Raw genomic sequence first — 27,737 nt, forward strand, 5'->3', positions numbered from 1 at the left:
TGCAAGAGTCACGAGTCAGAAGAAAACTGATTACTTTGATGTAATTAATCCAAACGAGTATTTTGAATCCCGACTGACATCATCGCATCACCCCCCGATCGATCACGGCTGATTCATGGGGATCACTTGCCCGCGATATTATTTCGCGAGTAGCATGTAAAATCCACAAATCCGGGTCCGGATAAACGTAAATCCAAAAGTAATCCAGTAAAGATCCCCCAATGCCTTGTTTTCCCATTCAAATCCACACTCCTTTGTACCGTATATACGAGGCTCGCTCCTGTCACACTCGCCCTCTACTGTCGTAAGCTGCGGGAAGTAGCTTTGGACGTCGTTAAAAACCACTTGAAAATGGCGGCTAGCAAGTAGCAACAGCGATGGACTTATCTCGGCTTCTTTGTAATAAAGCTGTTTTCAATAGAATCCCACATAGTTACTCAAAACTGTCTGCTTACAATGATATCAATGTGATATAGGCCTACCATGGACTCAATGACACAAACGAGTTTGATTTGATAACGCGTGCACCACACAGACAGCTTGCATTCACACTCGATTGAACCGGGAATTATTAATTAAGAGATTCAACAGAAATCATACGCCAGTTGAGTTTTAAAATATAAGCCGGAGCAAGATGGTTTCAGAATACCAAATTTTTACATCTGCTCGTCTCTGCGCCTGACTGACATTGGGTTACGGAAGTAGTTTTGGATGTGTTGCCCCTTAGTCAGCCGCCCCCCACCCCATCCAAGTACGACAATCCAACCAAGCGAGACTTTACATCGATTCGTGTGACCTTGACCGTACGCTTGAAACATAGCATAAATTGTCATCATATACCCATCAATCAATCAACCCGCCATTACACGCTGACACGGCGAGTCACGCCAGGCGAACTTTTCCGTTTCGTCGGGTTACACACTACAGAGATCCAGAAAGATTCGATCGTCATACACGGAAAATTACAGCAAAGAATACAGTAACCTTGAGTATATTCGCCAGATAATAAATTCAAACGAGTTTAATTTAACACAAACGAGTTTTGATTATACGCAGATAGCAGCCGTACTCAATTGAACCGGAAATCATTGATCGACATGATAGGTCAGCCGAGTTTTAAATCGCCAGGCAGGACCATTTCTAGTTTCGGAATCCGTTCATCGCCCGATAGTGAGTTACGTAATTCTGCAAGTAGCCTTGAAAATGATACCAAGAATACACATATATCACTCTAATACGGAGCTGAAAGGTTATCGTTCCGGACCAGAGTATGCCAGTTCAAACGGCAAGCGTGAATTTGCATCGTTTCGTTTGGCCCAACGCCTTGACCGTGGACTTGAGATATAGCATAGATTCCCATATACGAATCAAGAGGAACGTTGACTTCACAGATATAATGTTCAATGGACAAATTTTTCCTCATCCCATCACATTCAAGAGAAATTGGATCAACCAACCCACAATCATACACCGAGTCATGCTGGGAGAACTTTTCCGTTTCGTCGGAGTACACACCATAGAGATCCAGAAAGATTCGATGATCATACGTGGAAAATTACAGCAAAGAATACGATAACTTCGATATTACTCGCTTGATAATAAAATTATATTCACCGCAAACGAGTTTTGACACGCAGATAGCAACCTTACTCAATTCCAGAAAGCGCGACACGATAGGTCAGCCGGGTTTTGAAATCAACAGGCAGAACCAGTGATCAATCCACTCATAAATAACGAGTCACGCCACAACCGCGAGAATTACGTCACAAATATTACACCAAACTCATTTCAAACGGAAATCAAACAGCCACATATCAATCAGATCGCTTGCAGCAATCCGTCACGAACTGCAATTCTGCAAAATGCGTAAGTCCGTTATCCTTTGTTTCTTTATTTTATTAGAGATTTTAGTTTCTTTAAGTTAAAAGACGATATGCGGCTATATCCACCATTTCTCTACTACTACTGCCGCCTTATAGCACGGCCCACCTCTAGGCTTTTGCAAGAAACCGCTGACGCGGATGAGGTGGCGAGGAGGAGCCTAGGTAAACCTCCAACACTTAGGTATCGGGATTCTGAAGTCGACCTCGGTCGGACTCGAACCCGCACCCATTGGTGTCGTAGCCGCGGATTACACCACTGCGCTATCTCGCCACCTTTACGGCGGTTCTAGCATGCTACTTACGTTTCCTAGGGTTAGCATATTTTGGAATCGAGAAAGGAGGACAGTTTATCAAAATTTTCAAACTTAAAATAACGGTGGAAAATCCTGAAAAATTAGTCAAATTTTCCCCCCTTCGTAGTCGGTTGACTAAAAAAAAGCGGCTCAGGTGCCAGAATACTGTTTGTACCTTCCCTTTATCAGGTGGTTGACTAAAAAAAAGGTCAACTTTCGCTCAGCTCCCGAAATACCCGCCTGAGCGTTAGTTCAGTGCTATTTTATGGTATCTCGGTAGAATTTGGCCCTGTTTTTAAACAAAATTCTAAAAAAAGAGGACAAAATCTCAAAAAGGAGGAAATGTAGGCGTCCTCGGACGACGTTTTCAAAAATCCGAAAAAGGAGGACAAATGAGGACGTATGGTAACCCTACGTTACCAATCAAGAATTTGGAGAGCAATGGCGTTGTTTTAAATTTGGATTTGTAATTATTATTGATGTCACTTCTAAGGAAGTTTATTTAATGGCATGGATCAGGAAGACAATGTGTATTTGAAAACTGCATTGTCCTACAAGCGTCGCCAGGTCGAGATATCAATCAAGGTATCGTGCAATCCAAGATTTCGAGGCGCGCGGTGGCGGGTAGATCGAATTCGCCAGTTGTGTTAGTTGCCGGCGTGACAGTGACTTAAGTGTGAGGAATTTGAAAAGGGGGTACCAAGCCCTAACCCTGATTATCCCACTGTCTTGACCTCTCAAAGACATGTTTATGCTGCCACGAGAATAATTATTCGGGGCGACATGAAAATTTACTAACAAGTTGCTGCAATATTGATAAATTAAGTACAAAATTGAAAATTTGTCAAAAGAGCCATGTATGGCTCGCAAGCCATAGGTTCCCGACCACTGATCTATGCAAACTGATTAAGATCGTTTTCACAACTTCTTACATACTTGAGTAGATTTGAATTCAGTCAATTCTAATTCTACTTCACGTAGTTTTAGGCTGATTCTAAAAGGAATACTTCTACTCGTACTTGAGTAGATTTTTTTCGTCGCTACTTCTACTTCTACTTGAGTAGCTTTCTTGACTACTTTGACCACCTCTGCACGAAAGTGGGCTGGAGCGAGATCACAAGCCTATATTTTCACGCACAACGACAGAGTTAACTATGCCCGATGTAACCGAAAATTATATTTGTATCCAGTTATGCAAAATTTGTCCACTCTCAGATTGAAAAAATCCGCCTAACAGCCTGAAACACATTGGATGCAAATTAGTGGCCAATGCGAACCGAAAACTGACGGAAAATCGATTACAATTTGAGAATGGCAACAGAGCTATTTAAAAATGTAGCGTAGGTGGACCCGTCCGTTAATTAACAGTCAACTTGTTTTGTTAGACATTTTTATGTTCTCTTTATGTATGAGTTTTGAGAATTTGGCGACCAAGAAAATGTAACAGGTTTTGTGAATCTAGCAGCTTTTTTGAATCTATCTCTAGGTCGGGTAATCCACTGAGAGAAATAAAATCATTATTGATGGTCCTCTATGCTCTTCTTTTGTAGAGTTGCTAATATTCCAATCGACATTTCATTTTATACTTATCAATAGGGCGATTTTTTACATGTCAAAAAAGTCAAAATTAGGTCAAAATTGTAGCGTTAGGTCAAAAAATGTCAAAATTATTTACAAAGTTAAAACTTTTTTGCAACCTGCATTTCGTTTGTATCGTAGATTTTGCACTGTCGGCGAACTTATCATGTAGCCTACTTTATAGGCCTACCGTTGTTGACGGCCCATTATCTGCTCATTCTGAATCATAAACATTCAAATAAAACAAATAGGTTGACATGGTGTTAAGCTCAACGTACCGCAATATCCCAACTGAAACAAGACTGCGTGGGCATTGCATGGTTCTAATATCAAGAATATATATATATATACCGACTTTTCAATTAAAAGGGCAAAAGAAAACAGGAAACAAAAGAACACCGAGAGAGTCAGTTTGGGGCTCGTGTTAAGCGCCTCCATCGTAGGCAGTCGAGAGTGTCTTCAAGCGACAGCCCGAGTTGCGCTAAATCAGTCTCCATTGTCGAGTGCCATGTTGTTCGATTCCAGCCACATCTGCGCCATGGGTCCGTGGGAATGTGTCTGGTGATGGCGGCGGCTGGTTGCTCGTCTTGATGCTGCACTAGATGACTGATTAGGCGAAAGCGTCGTTCAGCTGCCAACAAACGGCATGGACCATTCATGTGAGTTCGCGCAATGCATGTGTGGATATGTGCTCCGGGTGGTGAATGCCGAGTGCGTAGCGGAGGATTGCATCGTGGATATCAAGAAGCGCGCGATGAAAAATTGTGATGTAGACACCATTGCCAGAATGAAGCAACACGGTTTGTCACCAGCAGTGTACGCACAACTTCAGTGTTGTCAGTAAACAACTGCTGTTGTTGAATTTTTTTTATATAATAGTTACTTTTTGGTTCAAGCTGTATTTGCGCAAAATTGTATTCGCACCCCAGAGTCATTCCTCCCCTACATCAATACTGAGAGAATACGAAGTTTATGAGCCACTGTATTCCACAACCATCGGAGCATAGGTGTGATACAGAGATGCACAGTTGCACATGCACATTGCACAGTATTCTGCATCAGATAGGAATGATCGATGCGACCTTGGAGGTCAACTAGTTTGATCACACTCGCATCAAACAGATACACTTGTCTCCACAACAGTGATTCCCAACCGCGGCTCCAAGGCCGCCTTATTGCGGCTCTGATTGACCTCTAAATATGCCACAAAAATAATAGACGACAGCTGTTGTTATTGGAACCCCCAAACGCATCAAATAAACTAAATGAGAAACTCCTTTCGCAAGATGAACACGATTTCAAGTTGGCATTTCTCGACGGGTGCATCATTTTCTGCTGCGGATAGCATTGAACGGCTGCTCGGATTGTCAGGACAAGACTATTCGACGCCTGTAATTTAGGCGCCTATACGAACAAACATTAGACAATTGAACTCGTGTATATCGAAGGTATCGGCGAACATGCGGCAGTCATTTTCGGCCAAGGCTTTCTCGCCGCCGATATATTGGCAACACACTTCTCGAAGTCCCATATTTAGCGAAAGCTCACATGACGTAGCCTGTCGAGGCGCGGTAGTGACCGGAACCGAAATGCATATTTCTAGAAATTATGACTATTTTTTTTGGGTGGGGGGATATGCCGATATTAAAACCAAGACGCGCGGGCAATGTTCCCTCTAATTTTTCACGAGTCTGCGCAAACACGCCAACTCACCGCGCAAGCCCGTGGACAACAGTGCGCAACCAGGCCCCCCATGGGGTGATACACCGAACTTCTGGGGGGCTTCGCCCCACAGACCCCCTCGGGCTATACGCTTTTTGCCGGTACTTATCATCTACATTGGATGCCCGTATATTGGTTGTGTCGCCTAAACGCGCGTAGCGCGAAAAAATTATATGATGCATGATTGAATCGGTCAATATGATCGGGAATTGCATGTATATTGCTATTAATTTTTATCCTCTTTCTGCTCACGTAATCAGATTTACTGGTAGAGCTGATTGAGTGAGGTGTGTTGGAAAAGGTAGGCCTTTTAAATAATAATAAAACATCTTCGGGCGCACCCGTTGGTATAATGACTTCAATAGCTGGTTCGTGGTACAGAACTTGAAAATAGCTTTCAATACAATATCCATTGTAAAATAATATTTATTGAACTCGAAGACTTTTCGGGTGCCTCTTTTCAAGAGTTAACGGCACACTAAAGGGATTTAAACAGATTTAAAAGCAAAACCAAAAAGGCAAAGTATGACGTAACAATCAAAATCACAGACCATGAAATTCGCATCGTAACAATGGCAACAATAACAAACTATGAAGTATTCGGACATACGGTACTATAGTAGCAACGCAATTCATAAATAAACAGTTATACACGCACGAGACAACACGCACTAATGGGAAATTTGTAGGTTATAGAGGAGATATTTTTGTCTACATAAAATAGGTTTGTTCAACTGAATAATAGTAGACTCAAGCACTTTTAGATGAAACAAAGACCTACCACGCGCAATGACAGTGAACATATTGTCATCATAGTGCTGTGCACAGGCAAGGTTTTCACTCAAATGCTGACCAATTGACGAAGCATATGCTTGATAATCGTCATAGCAGTCTGTTTTGGCGGCCAATTTGCACTGACGTGCAAGCTCCAGTGTACACAACGAAACCTTTGTTGCCCAACTCTCGAAAAGATGTACTTCCTGCCTTTAATGCAAGTAATGTTGTTTACCAATACAAGTGCCACTGCGATAGTAGGTATGTAGGACATACATCTCAAAGATTGGTTGAGCGTATTAAGCAACACATTCCAAAATTGATTCGGTCAAAAACATGCGCAAATGATCGCACGGAGCTTGCACGTCAGTGCAAATTGGCCGCATAATTGCTATAACTGCGTACATAGTCGTCAGAGTCCCATATGGGCCGCGAGTAGGTTTGGCAAGGTGCTCACCATTTTTGCTGTCAGCACGCCAAAATTGAAAGGTGGGTTCGCGTAAAATTTTCAAATCGGAATTAGGTGTCTCAAGGTCCCGACCATAAAAAGGTTGGGAACCACTGGTGTAATCGGTTAATCCACGGCCTACAGCTTCCGACACACTGCCGCAGAATTTCATGAATGCCGTCATGAACACAAATAAAACCCGCAAAATGTTCATCTCCCGTAGCATTCTTGCAAAACATGGTTGCATACTTTTATCGTAATTGCATTTCGAGTTTATTCAATTTTTGAAGGTCCACCGGTACGCCGACTATTTTTTGAAATTTTACCGGTCCACGAGCTTAAAAAGGTTGAGAACCACTGATCTAATACTCGATATAGGCCGCAATTCAGGTATCAAACACCCCCGCCTACTTTCGGAAAAGACTTCTTTCATTGTGCAGTCACCACATTGCCGCGTAGACTTTTATGTTGATCTAATTCAGGGGTTCTTATCCTTTCGAATTATCTGCATGTATAGCATACTTCTTGAAAATAATATTGCATAAAGTGTACGCAATTTAAAGAGAGAACACAACAAACTATAAATGTATTCACACATTCAAACATCACTTCACTGCGATGGATGAGTTTGATGCTACCATAGCCTTGGCTATGGTGCTAGTTCAAGAGTGAATTTATTTTTGGAAGTGTTTTCGAAAAATGTCTGTTACATAAAATTGTCACGGTGCCAGAAAAACCAAGTACCTTGCGTAACCGCGAAAACTCTCTCGCGTGTAGCCTACTTCAGTTTGAGAATAACTGATCTAGTTCTTTGGCTGCGGGATTTTCGGTATGTTCATTCTGTCAGAGTCGCAACTTTGAACAAATTCTATGAAAGACACAATCAGTGAAAACAGTATAAGGTAATTTATCTACGTTATCGTGCGATATTGCGTTATCGGCGGTTGTGCATATCGTATTATGGACTCATAAGAAGAGACTCATGTACGCTGTAACTTACTGCTTGAACTATCCGGAATACTAATCATATGTACAATATATCTGTGAAGGCAATATTGTCTTCTATTGAACTACCATAGTCAAGATCTCACTCAGAAGCGTTCGTATCAGTTACTGCCAGTTAAGTATTTTGTAAACTCTGCTATCCGCCCCATACGGACTTGTAAATACCATCGCAGACTATCGGACAGACAGCTCCTCCCATTGCAATGTTTATGTCAGACAGCATACATTCAAAAAAGCTAAAATATCTAAATAATTTCCCTGAAAACCTTGACATAGTCAGAGATGGGCTAGGAGAAAATGTCCCCCAACATCGGAAGATAATGGGGGTAAGATACCAGAGTAGATTGGACCCCGAAACTAGCACTTTATTCGTCCTGTAGAAGCAATATCGGTTTAAATCAACCAAATAAAGCAGTACAAATGTTTGTGTGAAGTCAATTGATTTACTTTTGACTGCTTGTGGTTTTTGAAGCGTTTTATACTATAAACACAAAGTATTAAAAGTAGTGCTATTATGTGGGTTATGGGACAATGTGGTGGGTACCTAACCCAAAAACTTGACGTGATAGAGAAAAACGGAAGTCATTTTTGAATTCAGCGCCCAAAAGTTAGTCAAATTCAATTGTCTGATCAAAGTCAACAAAAATTGTGTAGACCAGTGAATCAGTCTATTCCAGTGGTCGGGAACCTTTTTCTACCGAAGAGCCATACTGGCCCAATATTTTCAATTGTGACTCCCAAAGAGCCATACATACAAACCAACCAACTGTTACGTCACAATTGAAAATCCGTGACGTATTGGTAGCACTAATATATGGGATTCGTAGTGTGTGCCATATTTTTCTGCCCACATACGTAGGTTGAGTCAAACATGGTCACTACAGCAATACATACCCACCATGTGATTCGTTAGAGATGCGGGGTTAGGGGTGGCAAGTGAGACAGTGCCACAGATATCGTCAAGGATGAGTGAAGGGAAATTGAGAAACCTCCAATGGTTATTGGTATTTACTATCGATGTTTTTGAATGACTAGATTTTGAAGATTTTTATTCACAAAATCATGGGATCTTCATATTTATTGTTCGAAAATAAAGCGCGAAGGGAGAGGTAAGGCACAGATAAGGCACGGGCGGGCCAAGCCTCACCTGGGATAGCCAAACTCAATGGCTAAGAATTTATATTCACTGATATTAATCAAATATAATAGTCGCGCTGATTCCCAAAATCCAAGTACTGATCGACTTCTAAAGTATTTGGCGCACGTGACGCTGCGCTATATTTCGACATTTTACGGCGGTGCTAGATAGCTTTTTACCAATCAAGATCATTGATAGCTATTGCGTTGTTTTCAATTCGAATTTGTAATTGTGAATGTCACTTCCAAGGCAGTTCACTTCTCGGCGTAGATCACGAAGACAACGCGTATTTGAAAACTGCATTCTCCTACAAGCGTGACCAACTGACCGTGACCATGTCTGCTATTCTCTTTCATCAATCAAGGTATCGTGCGATCAGAGTGTACTCTGGTGCAATCAGCGTGTACTTGATTGGTGGAAAATACGAGGATTATCAACGAAAAACTCCAATAACTCCACATCTACTAGTCCGAATTGAGTCAAATTTTGTTTTGCAGCGTCTCTGAAGACAGCTCAACAATTTCATGGGGTTGACAGAAAAATTTGAATTTTTTTTTTTTAATTTTTCTGTATAAATTAAAAATTTTAATGTGATCCGCGGAGCCCTATACTTGTTAGAATTGACCCAAATTTGGTGTGCAGCGTTTTTTAGGGTAACCTGACAATTTAATCACTGAATGGCTGGAATCCGGAAAAAAAAGTTATTTTTGAACAGCCCTACCGTGTCAGCAGTGTGAAAATGCGCGCGAGCGCAGCTTAGAGGGAACATTGCTGACGCCCACTTGGGAACCACTAATTTAGATAAGCACTCAGTTACGTGATCTTGCCCAGCCTTACATCTATAATGTCCAATTACCCATACTCAAGAGTCAAGACTATGAGCGATACGGAAAAGTCGCGTCGTAAATACCACTATCTATAATTGGAATTGGAAAATCAGCGTTGATGATTGGGGATACAGATTTCTTTGGAATAAGATCCGCAAATATATAAAACCTAAAAGGTTAGCTGATTGAGTTGACGACCCGTTTGTTCACATTAGCCATCTTCACACGCAGCTAGGCTATATGTAGTTGTAGGCTGCTCCCCGCCTTCTGGTCTGCGTCAGCGGCGTCTTCGAAAAGCCTAGAAGTGAGCCGGGCTACAACCTACAAGTCGGCAGATATGGTATCATAATGTTATGATATCGGCCTGGTGTAAAATGATCATTGCAGTCGAAAACATCATAAACGCCACAAACAACAACAACGCAGGCTATGTTAGCAGCCTATAGCCATTAAGCATCAGACATGGGGTGATTACTTCATGAATGTAATCGATTGCGATTACGATTACTTCTGAATCACGCGATTACGATTACGATTACAGCAAAATCAGGAAGTAGTCGATTACGATTACATTGGAAAAGTAATCACGATTACTCACGATTACATTTATTTTGCTTCTTAGAACTAATCTTACACGATATATGGAAGACAATATAAGGATTGCGTCGAAAAGACCTGATAAGATAACAACAACTACCTCAATAAAGGATGCGCTATTTGCTTGTTACGTCATAATGTACCCATTGCCCAGCTTAATGAGGGACGATTTATCGCATCCAACGATTTGCATTCATGCCAGGTCCGTAACTGCCTCACCCAAACTCCCCAATAGGGTGGTAAGAGCGCTCGAAGGGGACTCAAAAGTATTTGATAAAACCAAAATAAATTATAGAGTGTTTTCGTGAGATCTGATTAACTTGAACATTTTTTCGGGCTTCGCGATTTAAATGTCTCTTGATAGCTTGATTTTGAAATGCATACCTCTCACCCTCATGAAAAAAGTATGCATAATTTACAGGAATAACCATTTCGGTGCCTGTCATTACCGAGCCACGACATACCAAAAGACAAATGCAGTTTCGGCCAACATGCGACTCCAAGAAGTGTATTACTAAAGAAAGACCTTGGCCAAAACTTTGAGCACGTGTCCACTGTCAATAGCCGCGCTGGGTGTGCGTGACTAATAATCCTATCCTTAAAATCGGAGCCCACAGTACAAATGCCACCCGGGCCACCCACAGAGGAATAAATACAGGGCGATTATTTGTGCGTGCGTATCATCTACGTTTGGGTGACTGCAATATCTTTTGATGCTATATATAGCAGACCGGAAGTCACGAATTAATAACATACAATAAAGTAATTACAACAACATACCAGATGATATAATTATGAATTACGTGCCCTCAGCTACACTGGTAAATCTGACTATCGGGGGCTTAGAGAGGCTTAAAAATGAATAGTAATATAATGCAATTACTAATATTATTGACAATAATTCGGTCTTCAACTTGAAAATTGACCACCTTATTGGGGCCCACGACTAACGTTCGGAGTGCGGGACGAATTGCTGTTTTGGTCCTTATTCTAGCTACAACCCACGCTATCATGGCATATAAGCGGATGGCTATGGCAGCAGGTAAAGAATTGGGAAATAACGACCGGCGCCCGTTCAAGGTATAGAGCAGTGGTTCTCAACCGGGGGTCCGTGAAGCTATTCCAGGGGGTCCGTGAGACCTCCAAATTTGCAAAATGATTGATAGCCTAATTTGTATTTTTTCAATTAGGTAAATCACGAGACAAATTCCCTTCATAACTAGTAAAACTTCACGACTAACATTACCAAATTGGCCGTCGGAAATGAAATATCCTACTGTGCAAACTCATTTTAATTGATAAATTGACAGCAGTCTAATGATACAGACATATCTTGCTATTTGAAGATACGTTGACGGGGTTTGTGAAAAAATAAAAAATTAGGGTATTAGTAAGGTCAATCAGGGTGACTTCGAAAGATTATAAGTTGTCAGTCCCAGCAAACTAAGGAGCAGTCTCTGGAAGTGGAAATTTTCGAACCATTTTCTTTTAAAATATACATAACCATTATTCAAGAGTAACTTCAAGATGAACTGCTGGATAAACATGGCTCGGCTGGACGTTCATTCAAGAATCTGTTTCTCTATTTTGGTGCCTTAAGGCGCTGTCGGAATCGTTACGAGTTCAAATTACATTCGCCACTACCTATCTTTGTGGAAATGGATTCTCAGCACTCAATCATATCAAATCAAAAGCGCGGGTTTTCAAAACACGGCCACTTATTTTAATAAATTCACCTGCAAAATTCGCTTTGAAATAATAATAATCGATGCAATTACTACACAATGTATGATATTATTTATAAGATAGCCTAAGTCATTTCGTTGCTGTATATCACTGCAATTTCTGCATAATGTAGGGTATGATATTATTTATAAGATAAGTAATATCACGGTTCCACGATAATTGAGCTACATTTGAACAAAAACTTGAGGGGTCCGCAGGGGTTCCTGACGGCCAAAAGGGGTCCGCGAAGACAAAAAGGTTGAGAACCACTGGTATAGAGTCATATGAGAATAAGATAAAGTGACCATAAAATTCTGCCTTTTACTTAATACAGATACTGCACGTTGTCGTTACGAGAAACGGCAAAGAACGGTTCGGTTATGATATATCAGCAGCTGCTGTTGATTTTTAATGCTTCGTTGTGGAAATTGTAATGTTTTATTTGGCGAGTACAAAATTTCAAGTCTTTGCTCGGTGTACGTACGTACTAGGGATGGTGTGAACCTCTGAAAGGTTCAGGTTCGTGTGAACGTGAACCTTTTTGAAAGGTTCTGTGTGAACACGAACGTGAACCTCATCGCGTCACGTGACTTCGTATTTCTAATTCCATCCCTACATATTAGTGAAGCTATAGCCTATATTAATGTACTTGTACACGATACCTATAGCGATGACTCTGGCAACATAATACCACTATGCTAAAGTACAAATTGACGTTTTAAACGTCGGCAAATGTTTCAACTGGGGCAATCAAATGGTATAATAATTCCATAAAATCCATATCTTCTGTCGCTTTACCAACAATTTCGACGATTACTTACAAGGGAATATAAGCTTACGCCTTAACGGTCGAGGCCAGCCCGACAATGTATTCGGCGTCTCAGTATTGTGACGTTAATATTGCGCAGAGTATAAAACGGCATTATATACTTGCTGCCGATATTACCCCATTAAAAAATTATGCAACAGTTGCCAACACCCCAATCCCACGGATTTTGTTTTTATGATCCAATAAACATATGAAGTCAAGATTGGCTACACGTACACCTGCTAGATTTTTTACATTAGACAACGATATCAATTCCTTTGTTTGGTCGAATAAGCATAATTCTCTGGCTACATGTAGTACATCTCGCTATTGATGTTGTGTCAATGCTGGTCAAGCTCACAGCAGAGAGTCACTAAATATTCACAAACGGAATGCTGGTTATTTCGAGCAAAAGTTTTGAGATTCTCAAAGTGCATGCTCGTTTAGTGTTGATTTTTTTTTATGCTGCCAGCTGCCAACGCCATGCATTGAGTGGTCAGCAGTTAAAATGCAATAAATTTCAACCAAAGCTGTTATAATGAAGTGAAAACTGTAATTAATATGTGAAAAACGGTTTACAGCTCAGAACCTACAAAGGTTCGTTTGTGAATGTGAACCTCTAAATATCTGAGGTTCAACACACACAGAACGCGAACGTGAACCTCACGTTCACACCATCCTTTGGCACGTACTGCATAGGCCTGCTGCTCGCCAAACACCAACAGACAAATTGCGTTTAACCATAAGCATAACCTTTAACCATACATTAGGGTTGCCATGCGCCCGGAATTTCCCGGACATGTCCGGAATTTCACTGAAAAATCCGCGTCCGGGAGGAATTTCTAAAATATGCCTAAATGTCCGGAATTCTGAAGGCTTGAAGCAGGCTCAAAAGTTTTTCGTAAATCACATAAACAATATTATTTTCATGCAGATTAATTCAATTCAAAATTGTTCTTCGCGCCGCGCACGAGTTAATGCAACGTATAATGATATTAGTATGGGCATCAGGCACCACCCTCGCCAAAAATGCAATCAAAATAAATATAAATAACCACCATTTACTGAAATAAGTCTGATTGTAATCGCAATTATAAGCTAACGGTATATTCCTAGAGTTGATTAAGGCCTGGTTTGAAATTTTGGGGTCGTTCGCCTGTATCTGGGGATCGCGATGATGTTGGACGTAATCTGCTTCCTAGGCCGTGAGTAAGTTTGGGCAAGCTGAATTTTTTTAGTGATCAGCTTATTCGGTTTTGAGCTTTGCCACGGAACATTTTCAAGTGGGAAATGAGGTCGCGACCATAAAAGGTTGGATATCACCGGATGTGCAACCTGCTGGTGCATTTTATAGTAGCCCAATATATGGAAGAATCAATATTATTGACAGAATTCATACATAAAATTTAACAGCCAAATGCATGTAGCAAGTGCCCAACAAGTTACATCGACTACCCTATGATGGGCCCAAGATCAGTGCTTTTTTGGGCGGAAGGGGGGAGAAAAAATGTTGTCGGACCTGATTAAAACATACATAAACAGATAGCCGCACCGACCTAACAGTATAGCAGGGCTGTCAAACACAATCCTGACAGGCCAGACACGGCCTGCCAGATGATTTCATCAGACCCGTGGAGGAATATTGCAGACCCTAGTAAGTAGCAATGGATGGCCCAATTCCTGACCTATGTTCCACTCCATTCCTGTATAGTGTATACAGTCGATGGGCAATGCTTTGCTAGTGTGACGTCATATTGACGGTCAATGTGTTACACCTCATTTTGAAATCCGCTAGTGGGCGCTGAAGAGTGTCCGGAATTTATGTCACAAAAATATGGTAACCCTACATCAGGGCTGGCCAACCTTTTCAGCCAAAGGGCCACATTTGATCGACGAACTATTGCGCGGGCCAGTAGCCGCGCGAGGCGCGATAATTTTTCGAAGTTCATAGTTCAATAATATTGTCACTTGACTATATTGCGGGCTTGCTGTATATGGCTGGGCTCAGTTTACAAGGAATGGGCTATTCAGCGCCTGGACATATCGATATTGAAAGCTTCGACCAACATGCGTCAATCATTTTGGGGCTAAGTATCATAGTCGACGATCTTTCTGCGAACGCAAACGCAGGGTCGCATATGTTGAACGACTCTTTGTCTCGTTATGGCGAATATAGTTAGACTCAATCTGATACATGAGGAGTTCTTTCATTTTCGCAAGGGGGCACAATATTAAAAGCAAGAAATCCAGTGACAACATGATGTGCCAAGCAGTGGTGGCTTTTGGGGTGGGCGAGGTTGGCGGTCGCCCGGGCCCCCCCCTGGTCGAAGGGGCCCCCTATTAGGATTATGCGCTTTTTTTAAGGATAATAACGAATAAACATGGAACTCCGTGTACCAAGCAAGAATATGATTCCGTATGGATGTGTCAATCATCATCCAATATCTGCATTTGTTAGAAAAGTCCCGTATCCCGATGTTCAACACGTCTCTGCATGCGGTAGAATTACTTAGTCTTGATGTAGTCTATCCTTAGACACATGCAACAATACACATAGTCGAATCCAGCTCCTGGCCAAACCTTTCCGTGGGAAAGTGGGTCTGGGGCGGAGCCCCACAGAAGTTACGGTTAGATACTTATAGCCCCCCCCCCCCGGTAAGTCTCCCCCAGGCCCCCCGTTCGTAAGGCCACCACTGGTGCCAACCATGTAGAAAATTTTTACTCTTGAAAAAGCGATCGCAAATAATTCTGCTTTATTGTACTGTACGAAGATCTACCAATATGTGACTGGCTCATGGATCTGCCAATGCTTCGGAACTGATGTTTCAGTCTTCACATCTCAAGTATTGCGACCAGACTAATCAAATTTTTGATTGGCCTTGCAAGTTCACAATCTGTGCAATCCATTTTTGAGAATAATAGAAATTTCGGAAGTTACCTCGCGGGCCACTCAAAACCTTCTCGCGGGCCACATGTGGCCCGCGGGCCACGGGTTGGCCGGCCCTGCCCTACATACATCAATATATAAGTTACCATTTGCCCCTAGGCAGAATCGTGATTATTATCCTGCTTCGAGGTAGTGGCGTGGAGTGTTGCGATAACCTGATATATCGCACGGCAGGTGTTCTTACAATCACACTACAATGTACGTCGAATATCTATTTACATACAATGTGTGGATACTTCTTACGCAATCATGAGCGAAGCTAATACTTCTGACGTAATAATGAGCAGTGGTGTTTCTAAATCAGACGTTTGTGCTATCATTAACCTGGTATAATGTATTTTCCTTGTTCGCGAATGTTGCGTTTATGTCATAGTTCTTGTACAAATAAAAAGTAATCGCTCTTTCACAAAAAAATCGATTAGATATGGGAAGTAGTCGATTACGATTACTTCGTAATTTTTTCGATTGTAATCGATTGCGATTACTTGAAAATGCTGTAATCGTCGTAATCGATTACGATTACTAATCGCGATTACCCCATGTCTGTTAAGCATGCAATTTAAGGTGGATATGGAGATAAAATGCATAGCTACACGAGGGAATGCATTTGCTCGGCATTGAATTGGCCGTTGCTACTCCACGATTCATGCATTGCCAATAGCGCGTTTTATTGTGCTGCGTTTATCCAATATTTAGCGAAGACTGAGTGAGGCACATTCGTCAGTGCCTCACCTGGCTATTGTTTCTCTGTGCTGTTATTGTACGTAATAAAGTAGAATTTCACATTCCTTGACGAGTTCTGATACTCTGACACTGTTGATATTCGGATTTTCGTAATCACTGCAACTATATAGCATTTGACTTCTACCAGTTTTCTGAGCTGTTTATGATGAATTGCATTATCCCAGGTGAGGCACGACTTGTCGGTGCCTCACCTATCCTTTTGTGCTGTATTTTTGAACAGGAAATATGAAAATTGGCGATTTTGGGTAAAAAAATGTTCAAATTTAGTTATTCGTGAACACCGACGGAAAATATCAACAATCATCGAAGGTTTTCACAATTTTCTTCAACTCATCATGACGACAGGCGGGGCACTGCCTCACTTTCCTCCGCCGACCGCACGTCATTGCTCTAGATCAGAGGTCTCAAACTCATATGCGCTTGCGGGCCAGTTTTCCAGTTTTGACGACGCCGCGGGCCGCATCATTTATAGGGGTATTCTATGTCTTTCCAAGTAGGCATTATTTGGCGGGAATGAATTGTCCTATTGAAAATGACCCGATCCAGCAGGACTGACAGTAAACACACATCGTCAAAATGTGATTTACTCTTGTATCAATTTAGGCCTGACACGAAAAGAATCATCACATCCATAACTATTTGAATAGAATTGTTGTTGTACTCCACTCAACGATTAAACATAATATATATTAATGATAAGTAGGGCTGGGCATAATGATTCGAGTACTCGAATCTGAATCGAGTATTAATTTGGATGATTCGAGTCGAGTAGTAAAACAAGATATTTTCGAGTACTGAAATTATACGCTCCTCGCAACTGAAAGTTAATTTACTAACGAGAATTATAGTTTTGACAATATTTTCCACTGAGGAAGCCTGAAACCTTAATTGGCCGTGTCGCAGCATACGAGACATATCGCAAAGCTACGAACGTTACTGGAAATAGCACATTTCCGAAGTCATGATCATCCCACAACATTGTCAAGAAGTGCAATGAAATCTTTATGGTTGAAAAAATACCAAACTATCTTTAATGTGATGGATATCGGGCATTATATTCTTTGTGGGGACATAAAAGGTACATATTTGAACTTTAACATAGTCCATGTTGTTGTGACGTCATAATGAGTGATACTCGAATACTCGACTCGACTCGAAGCATAATACGTGATTCAGAATCGAATCACTCAGGTACTCGATTTTGCCCAGCCCTAATGATGAGTAGACACCATAGGGACGGACAAACGTATGCCATCATAAAAGCTATCGGGTTATAATTTTGCAGCTACTAAGAATATTTTTAATTTAACAGATTGATAACATAGACTGATCAGATATCAAAACATTTTTAGGTTGAGCATTGTAATTCCAATCCAGGATTCGGATATACTTCTGATAAGTAGGCTATTAATATCTTCAAGGAGCAGAAAAAAATATAAATATAATATAAATCTATTGATGAATGTGTCCTATAGTGATTGAAATGTCGGAACGCCGAACGGCCCACTGTTGTTACATCGTTGGAGCGTACCACTACGGTATTATCGGTACCTTTAAGTGACCCTATTAACATGGTTTAGCGACCAAAGATGTAACTAACAGATTGCCAATGGTTGCCAAAACTACTTGCTTAGTTAGCGAAATACCAAGCTGCGACCTTCTGATCTATTAGTATCACCCTTGTACCCGACTAGTTTGTTGCGTCCATGGTTATAACAAATTCACGGTATTCCGAGTCCACTCGAGTCATTTTCATTTTGCCATCGAGTTAGGCCGAGTCTGAGTAATTCTAAAAAAGTCACGTCCAAGTCCAACTCACAAATTTCAGTCACGAATCGTCCAAGGGTCAGGTTTTGTCATCATGAATTGGAAATGTGGCGAAATAGTGAATCTTCTACAGCGGCAACGTTTGCAATTGATGTGATACTGATGTTTGATGAATAGTTTCAGGCTTTCGGGGCAATTTAAGAGGGAATATTCCCTTTATAACAAGAAAAGATCTATGTAACACTCATATATTGTCAAATTAATAAAAATCTAAAATGTCGTCGCGGGCCGCACAAAATGCTATGGCGGGCCGCGTGTTTGAGACCTCTGCTCTAGATATTATGAATGTCCAATATTGATCATTCATAAAGACTTGTGAACAAACATATTCTGGCCTTTATCGCATCATTCATATTAGGTACATCTTATGTGAACCAAGTTTCGCGCATCACAGCTACTTTCTCTCCATGACGCGAAAGGGTTTTGTAATAGCTTTTCTTGCGAAAGCAATGAATATATGATAAGTTCACAATTTGCAAAATTGTTGCTCGAAAATATAATACAAGATGAAAATTGCTGTGATACACTTTATAACTCATTCGACGTTATCTATAAACTTCGTTAAAATGACAAGACCATAGTATTCAGTGCTGGGGTGCCGCTAACTGATTATCACTCTGATAGGATGCCGCAAGGTCGTAAAACATTGAAAACCACTACTAAGCCAACATGAACCACCAACTCGACAAAGTACACAGTATAATCGAATTTATTGGCAAAAAAGAATTACTGTAAACAACATAATTGTCATGAGATTAGCTCCGAAAGAAACGCGACGCAACGCCAAGTCGAACCCCACGCAAAATGCACGCAGACACCGCCGCCAGTCGGAAAAGTACTCAGAAACCGATCTGCCGGCGACGCCTGCGAAACACCGCATCCAGCCTGCTTCAACTTGAAGCTTTAAAAGCAGACCTTCATAAATTCGCGAGGTCCGTTTGATGCCCCGTCACGTCTGGTACGGTGACAGTGATTCGCGATTGATTACAGAAAAGGAGAAAAGGAGTGGAACTACGCCTCCTGTTCGAGGAGTTTTTCAATCTTCCCCGTGATCTCTTTGCTCTGAAAACAAATACGGCAGCGTCAGACAATTTCTCACGTACAAGCTACAACAGTGGCTCTGTAAGCCTTTTAGCTTGCGGCCTATAAATTTCGCGGACGGGTGAACCTTCATACATAAAATTAGAAACAAAATGTAATGTAATGACGACAAATGGATCCAACCGGGGCGATCAAACTCATCAGCAAATATTAAAAACTTCAAATTTCACGATACATTTGCTGCTGCGCTTTTGATATTACAAATGTTATACGTGGGACTATAGAAGCTTCCGAAGGCGCTGTCCATTTTAATAGAGGAATATTCCGCTACCATTTTGATATTATACTTGTAGCAGTGGTTGTATTGGAGTTTGTGCAAGGCAAAGCTCTGCGGTAATGGGACTCAAGTTCATTTTGATGTTCGCCAGCCTCAAGTATACTGACGAGTGTCACAAGTGGACGAAGTGGTGCTGTCGAAATTTGACGGATTCTGTTTTATAATTACGATATTTCACATATGGCTGGTCTTTAGAGTTGTAGGGTACTTGGAAACAGCTTGGTACAACAATGTAGCATTGTGACGAGCGTACGACTATGCTCTCTATTACAACACGATGCAACGTTCTACATCAACACAAAACTTGAATTAATGGACGAGCGTCCAACGTATTTTGCAATTGAGATATAAATTGCGATATATCTGGCTGGCCGACTAGCAAGAAAGCTGACGCGGACTGGCATCGGCGCTTGAGAACGATATAATAGGTTGCGCCTACACCTACACCACGGGATTTTTCGTCACGTCACATGATTAAAGACCGTCGTTAAAAACAAGCGATGACTGGAAGTTGCTGTACTGCCGAATATGACGGCTACTATAAGCTTCCCACCGGGTAACACTTGACACTGCAAATGGAAATGACAATTCCACAAGTCAATCGGCACACGCGAATTCAGCCTCACACCTGTGATGTCATCATGGTAGCGAGAGACAGATGCATTTGCAGTTGCCAAATCATTCCCAAACAGTTTTATGTTTGGAAAACGAACTACATTAAAACAAGACTTAAGAGAATGGTCAAGTTAATAAGCCCTCACCATTGGACCGACGTTGGGCGCATATCGGGCGGCGACTTCTCCTTTGCGGTCGATCAAAAACTTGGAGAAGTTCCACTTGATAGAACTGAAACGCGAAGTATATTGTCAATATAGTACCGGTACGCAACCGGTAACATGCATAACTGTAGTTTAAACTCTAGTCGTGAACTATTCCTAATGCCCTAGTTGTCACAGAATAAGATGGGAAGCGACAATCCGTCTCATCGCACCAGTAATCTTTAAGCTTCAACAACCAGGGCCGGCTCACTGATCATGCGATAACGAGCAAGTCAGCATTATTTGCAATCGAAACAGTAGGGGAGATTCAAACGCTGTGCTCGTAGTCACTTTAAAGATACACGCTTACATACCGGCGTGGAATTGGGCATTATGTAAGTCAACGAGACAGCCGGCCTTCCTGAACTCCACAACATCGCAACTTTGAAATTGCGGCGAATCGATTGACACCAACACATAGCGGAAAAGTACAAGTTAATCATTTCATTACTAGTGGCCGTGTGCGTCACCAGCACATTGCGATGATTGCACAACGACGAGATTGATGGAGGGTCCAAGATTTTAAACACACAGTCCCACAACTGCTTACGCTTAAATATCGCAACCAAAACATATCTTACACAACAACGCCTAAAAGCGCTATGCAGATGGTGACAGCTGTTCCAGCGGCCCAAGCGAAACGCAGGTAACAGAGTGCTACTTACTTCGTCAGCGTCCCTTTTCCATATTTCTGGCTCTTCATCCATTTGAACAACGATAAAGCGCTGTCGCCGTTGACTTTAATTTTGGAAAAGAGGTCATATTTGGCGTTATACGTTTTTTGCGCGAATTCCTTGATATTTTCATTAGTTCCTGGTTCCTGTAAAACATCGCACTTTTATAAAGACTTGATTCCTTTGGGGGACATCAGGTAACATTTGCATCTACGCTTAGACAGACTACCACATTCCATTATACAACACGCCTTGGTTCACTCGATAACGTTAGGTTTCACAGGTCACGTACAGTGATCACACAACCGGTGTAACAAAATACATCCAGTTGTATAATCTTGGGCGTGATATGATTCAAATCAGGGTCTGCACACGGTATGGGAATACCTATTCATTTATTTACGTAAACATAGTTTCACACGTTGATAAACGATATGAAATTCTTTCGGCTCGATCATGCTGCAAATGAGCAACGTCATAGTAGCATGGCTAAATCACGATTTGAACGTTAATGATTGAAAGATACCGGTACCACAGATAATTAACCAACGGCTAAAACTAAGCTATAAGAAATTTGATAAGCATGTATATTTTCCATTGATTCGATTATTTTAATATCAAACCGTCACAAGATTGTAACAAGAAGTTCAACTTGGTTATCTATACTAGTGGAGTTGCTGATAGCAAACGACACATTCTAAAAACAGGTAAGCACGCTGTAACTGTAGTTTAACACCCACTTGGCTATTAAATTGGTTACACGGGAAAGCCAAAATGCTGAGTCCTTTTGCTGAGTACTTTTCATGAAGTTGTTCCATCTGTTGATAGTTGGATTTCGTCATGCCTCATTGCGACGCGACGTTTACTACCATACAAACTCGGCCCCTGTATGGAATGCGTCAGTTCCAGGTAAAGTGTTTGAAAAGTAATTTCAGCAGCCTATGGGTCAAAGATCATAGATACGGACATACGGTGTTTAAAGCATTGATGGCACACTGGCATAGGATCTAAAATCGTACAGAAATTGTTCTTAATACATGTAGCTATAGCCGAAAATGATTCTACTGCATTTCCATAGCCCGGATCGACAGGGACCAGGTGATATAGAGATGGACCGTCGTCCGTTCTACCTGAAATGAAGTAGGCAAGAACCCTATCATCCTGAAAAATTCAAATTTGCGACTGCAGCAAAATAAGGATTTCTGTGATAATAGAGCCCTACTATGTTATAGCAACCACAATACGAGCCCTTCTCACACCAAGGCGTGAACAATTAATTCATCATTGGAAGTTGAATGAATGCAAATCATGGCATGCATCATTCCAATAAATTACCTGTACTTGTCCAGAGAAACAGAATTGCCATCTATGTCGTCAACAGTGAACTCATAAATGGTTTTAGCCGTTTTCCAACTGTCATTAGAGCCAGAAGAAGCCTGTGAACCAATACACATATAGGAACACTAGCAAACTTCACTACAAAGGCGCGTGAAATTGATTGATGCTATGCCGCAAATCGTCTACTCAACAGTGCACATTCATAGGTCAACTTAACTCCATGCGAAGTATCACATGTCAAAACAAGCAATTGAAACTACACCTGCACAAGAGGCATACCGTACCACATGGAGTAAAAGCCTAGTTGGTATTTCAATCAAAATAAAATTAATTGGTTCTGTAATTCAAACTTGTTTATCCGATTAAATTTTTGATTTCAGCCAGTTGTCACCTTTGACACATGCGAAACTGGTATGCCTACAAGAGACAGATGTACGCAAAACTACAGGACACATCCAGCACAATGCAGATAAGAAACAGGATGGGAATTCCCTGACACAAGAACAACTTACCGATGACTGATAGTGGCGAACCGAGGAAGGCGATACATGAGCAAGAATAGGGCTTTTTCCATACTCAACAAATCTACACAAGGCTCTAATTCCCAACATTTCAATTACAGTATGGTGACGTAATTATTTATAATCAACTGGAAACATACCTTTCAGTATCAAGCATCTTTTATAGACACTTATTGCCTACCAGTCATAAATTTAATCACAATTTTTGTCGATATGGTACATCCATATGCGAAATTTTACAATAACCGCCATAGAAGCTCGGGTAAATCATGTTCACGGCAAGTAATTATGTACGTTGGAGGAATTTGTTTGAAATCATTTTCCATACTTACAGTATTGAGTATCGAGTATCTTAAATATCATAGGTTGTATCGAGACGAAAGACACTAGGTAAATCAATGTGCAACATATCCACATACTTGAACGATTAAGTCGCTAACAACTACAACTACATGACCAGCAATATTAGGCCCTAAATGCTGCGACGTTAATCCGGTTCGACAAAAAATTCTAGCATCATATATGTATTGATAATCGTTCGTTACACCAGTCAGCAAACACAAGATCTGTTACCATTCATTACATCGATTCATGTTAGTATTGACTTCACACCACCTTTTTACGGATCGTTCAAACCGAAGAAAAAAATGGCCAGTAGCCTATATAGCCGGAATAAATTGTTGAGTTGTAGCCTAGATAATCAAGTTCAGCACCAATATGCACAATCCACAGTAACAAATATTATGAAATTGACTCACCATAATATGATCTTGGATCAAATATGCCAACGCAACTAAACTAGCGAGAACAACAACTGCTTTGTATTTCATGAAAAACATAGGCAATTCAACTTATTACAGCTCCTTCATAATTTATAGATTCGTTGACATCTAGATGAGTGCAACATATAGCAAGAAACAGGAACAAAACATATCGTTCAAAGTTCAAACACAACACAGGCTTCTTCACCACTGCGGCTCATGGATGAATAGATTCAATACATGACAGTTTCATATCCAAAGATTAATACTGTTACTGAATGAGAGAAGTGCTCATTTTAATCTGCACGATCAAGGTGCATAGATGTATATCATGTAATGGAATTAAAAGTCAGCACCACGAGTTAAGCAGGTCAAATAATGTTAAATTATCGGTTAGATACGACTCCTTTGGGGCAGTTATCAAGAAATTACAACCTAACAACCGCTTTCATATTCACAAGTTACGGCACCAAAAAACCAGCGTACTCTTGCCCTTGTGGCAAATGAATCCGTAGATCAAATTTCTTGCGAAGATGTTGAGAATACAAGAGTACGGGTAACATTTTTTTCTAATGCGGTTCAATATAACCAACCAAACATTCGTATGACGTGCACCTGCCAGTAGGGGTCTACTTCAAGCTCAACATATGAAATCTGGGGGTAGCAATCTAAATATATAACACGAAAACATTGCAGAAGAGGACATATTCACTAAGTAATTCTACAATCTCAGAGTAAGTCCGATTTGTTACATTACATCAGGGTCAGTTTGTACTTCCCTTTATGTAAACTGGTACAAGATGCCACCAAAAGGGCTTGGGTAATGCAATATAAATTGCCCCCTATTGAGTCTCGGTTCATTTTTCGAAATGAATCCCGAGTCATGAGCTTTTCTGCATAGAATAATTAAGTAATTAAACAGAAAGTTCTGCGGGACATTGCCACCAATTCCCCTCTAGCCAATTGCCATGCCAGATTCATACAAGTCAACCCAGTCTCATAACACTAAAGCAACATGAACTGAAGGGTGGTGACAACTGACAATATTAGCATCATCAGCACTGTCGTACAGACTCTTGAGCTCATTGCATTCAATATCAGGCGTGCACTACTGCACGGGTAACCCTAAAAGGAGGGAACGCGGAAACTGCGGAAAACGCGGAACTCGCGGAAATGGCCCCTAAAACGCGGAAACTGCGGAAAATGCGGGAAACCTCGATTCCTAAAGCGCTGAAACAGAGGAAAACGCGGAACGCGGAACAGTCGGTCATTGACCTCTATAGATCACAAAGTAGGCACTAAAACGAGGAAACAGCGGAAAAGGCGGAACGCGGGACAGTCGATCATTGACATTTGTAGATCTCACAGAGGAACTCTAAAGTCTAAAACGACGAAACTGCGGGACACCAATTTTAGATTAGGGTTAGGGGAGGTGGGATATTAGGGTTAGGGGTTAGGGTTAGCTTAGGATTAGGTTAGGAATAGGGTTAGGGGAGGTGGGGTATCAGGGTTAGGGTTAGCTTAGGATTAGGGTTAGGTTAGGATTAGGGTTAGGGGAGATGGGATATTAGGGTTGAGGGAGGTGGGATATTAAGGTTAGGGGAGGTGGAATATTAGGGTTAGGGGAGGTGGGATATTAGGGTTAGCTTAGGATTAGGGGAGGTGGGATATTAGGGTTGAGGGAGAGGGTGATATTATGGTTGAGGAAGAGGGGGATGTTAGGGTTGGATATCATGTCCCTAACCCTCTTCTCCAACCCTAATATCACCCCTCTCCCCAACCCTAACATCCCCCTCTCTCCAACCCTAATATCCCACCTCCCCTAACCCTAATATCCCACCTCCCCTAACCCTAATCTAAAATTGGTGTCCCGCAGTTTCGTCGTTTTAGACTTCAGAGTTCTCTATGAGATCTACAAATGTCAATGATCGACTGTCCCGCGTTCCACCTTTTCCGCTGTTTCCTCGTTTTAGTGCCTACTGTGTGATCTATAAAGGTCAATGACCGACTGTTCCGCGTTCCGCGTTTTCCTCTTGTTTCAGCGCTTTAGGAATCCAGGTTTCCCGCTTTTTCCGCAGTTTCCGCGTTTTAGGGGCCGTTTCCGCGAGTTCCGCGTTTTCCGCAGTTTCCGCGTTCCCTCCTTTTAGGGTTACCCCTACTGCACTCACTCACACTGGTGCAATACTCATATCCGGGGGGGGGGGGAAGGATAGCAGCTAATCTACCATTACAGAAATTATTAAAGCCACGAGCGCTTATAAAACCGGAAATGTACCGTACTCAATTACTTCAATTACAATTCAAACAACATTCAAGCAATGGGTGTGGCACTCTGGTGCACTCTGCACTGGAATTCCTGGTTATTCGTTCTTCAAAATCATTCAGAATAAAACAGAATTAGAGCTTCTAGAATTTCCAACAATTCTTTCAATACATGCACTGCACGTACTGCATCGTAGTGCACGGACTGCAAACAATGCAATTGCAAAACATTAACATGCGTTTCTCGCGACCACCAATCAACACTATAGCACAGTGCTCCTCATGTACCTTGTTCGATGCGGATCACTGACTATGCTCGGGCTAGGTTTCCAGTTTCGAATATGCCCGTTCCACTGGTCACAGTGGTTAGTCATTTATAATACATTCAACGGACGGGGCACGTTACACTGGCGTAGCCAGAGGGGGGGCGAAAGGGGCGGTCGCCCCCCCCCCCCAAATTTTTTGAAAATTTTCGTAAAATCAATAGATATTAGAGTATTTTTGGGCATATGTATGCAACCTAAAATTTTTCTTCGCGCTTCGCTCGATTTAGTGTCCGTTGATTTTGTTATCGGTATCACGGAAAAAATATATTCCGCAAATACCCATTATTGAATTTAGCTTCATTCTCAATTATGAGAATACAACAGTACCAGTAGATACACTAGACTAGCCCGAGGTCGTTGGGTTGATTGAGTCTGTAGGAGTGTCAGTTCAGTATGGGGGTTGGGGACTGTTAGCTCCGGCAACTTCCGTTCCGGGACACACGAAGATATATAAAGTATGCTACATGCTACTCCGCAAAGTGCGCTCCCAAAATGATTGACCACCATAAAACCGACCCATGTATTCCGAAGCCTTCGATATAGATTTTCGGGTGCTTATAAATGGCTGGCGCCGAATGATCCTGTCCCTGCAATCAGACCCCTCCAACATAAACGCAACTGGCACAGGGAAATATCAACACCTCCCGTTAAAAATTGCTAATTTGAAATTGAACGAGTCTGATCAAAGGAGTTTTTTAATTTGGTCTGGTATGTATCAGCGATTTCAATCTTTAAAGTAGCGTCAATCTCTACCAGAGGTTACGAACAAAGTAATAAGAATGGACATCACTTGCTCATATAGACGTACCAATATTATTGATCAAATTCTTTCATTGATTCAAAAAAATTTCCGCTCCGCGCGACTAGGGCCGAAATTCACATTGATTGTTCATCACTTTATGTCAGCGATTTGGGCTCATCCGTACAACGACCGCCTAATAAGCTATAGTTGGCAACTGGAAGCTTCCATAGGGTATGTGTGTGTGTGCGTCTAAGAATCGTATGTATAAAGGGTAGTGATGAAATTGCCTATGGCTGGATGTACGGTTCTGCGAGATGTTCCCACGGAGAGCTCCCCTAAAGTCATAAATCCCCCCCCCCCCCAAACAAAATAAAAATAAATTGTTTTTCTGGCTTGGACCTTGCGTGTACTCGATCTCTTGAGTGGTGACAGCTTTCTACGCAAGTCATGAAGTAACAGCAATAAATGACAAATGTCCCATCCGGCGTCCACCCTCTAGAACAGGGGCGGCCAACCCGTGGCCCGCGAGAAGATTTAGAGAGGCCCGCGGGTTAATTCTCGAAATTACTAGCATTATCAAAAAATAAATTACCAAAACCGA

The 27,737-nt window shown here is 41.5% G+C and overlaps 2 protein-coding genes across 3 annotated transcripts in view; one reads left to right on the forward strand and one right to left on the reverse strand.

Moving 5' to 3' along the window:
• LOC145445111 (uncharacterized) overlaps positions 1-27,737 on the forward strand; it is a 170,962-nt gene that overhangs the window by 95,451 nt on the left and 47,774 nt on the right. The window lies entirely within an intron of this gene.
• On the reverse strand, positions 19,008-24,895 carry LOC145445113 (glutathione peroxidase-like). 2 transcript variants are annotated; one of them, XM_080323253.1, is made up of 6 exons: positions 23,804-24,895; positions 22,522-22,622; positions 21,927-22,071; positions 21,178-21,332; positions 20,456-20,540; positions 19,008-19,378 (listed from the first exon to the last, which is right to left on the reverse strand). In XM_080323253.1, the coding sequence occupies exons 1-6, from the start codon at positions 23,882-23,884 to the stop codon at positions 19,328-19,330; spliced, it is 618 nt and encodes a 205-aa protein (XP_080179379.1). In that variant the 5' UTR covers positions 23,885-24,895; the 3' UTR covers positions 19,008-19,327. The 2 variants fall into 2 exon arrangements, with proteins under 2 accessions (XP_080179379.1, XP_080179378.1); XM_080323252.1 differs by lacking the exon at positions 23,804-24,895 and adding an exon at positions 23,037-23,199.

This window comes from Botryllus schlosseri, chromosome 8 (assembly GCF_051294905.1).
Source record: "Botryllus schlosseri isolate E-star chromosome 8, Bs_hap1, whole genome shotgun sequence".
Classification (NCBI taxonomy): Eukaryota; Metazoa; Chordata; class Ascidiacea; order Stolidobranchia; family Styelidae; genus Botryllus; species Botryllus schlosseri.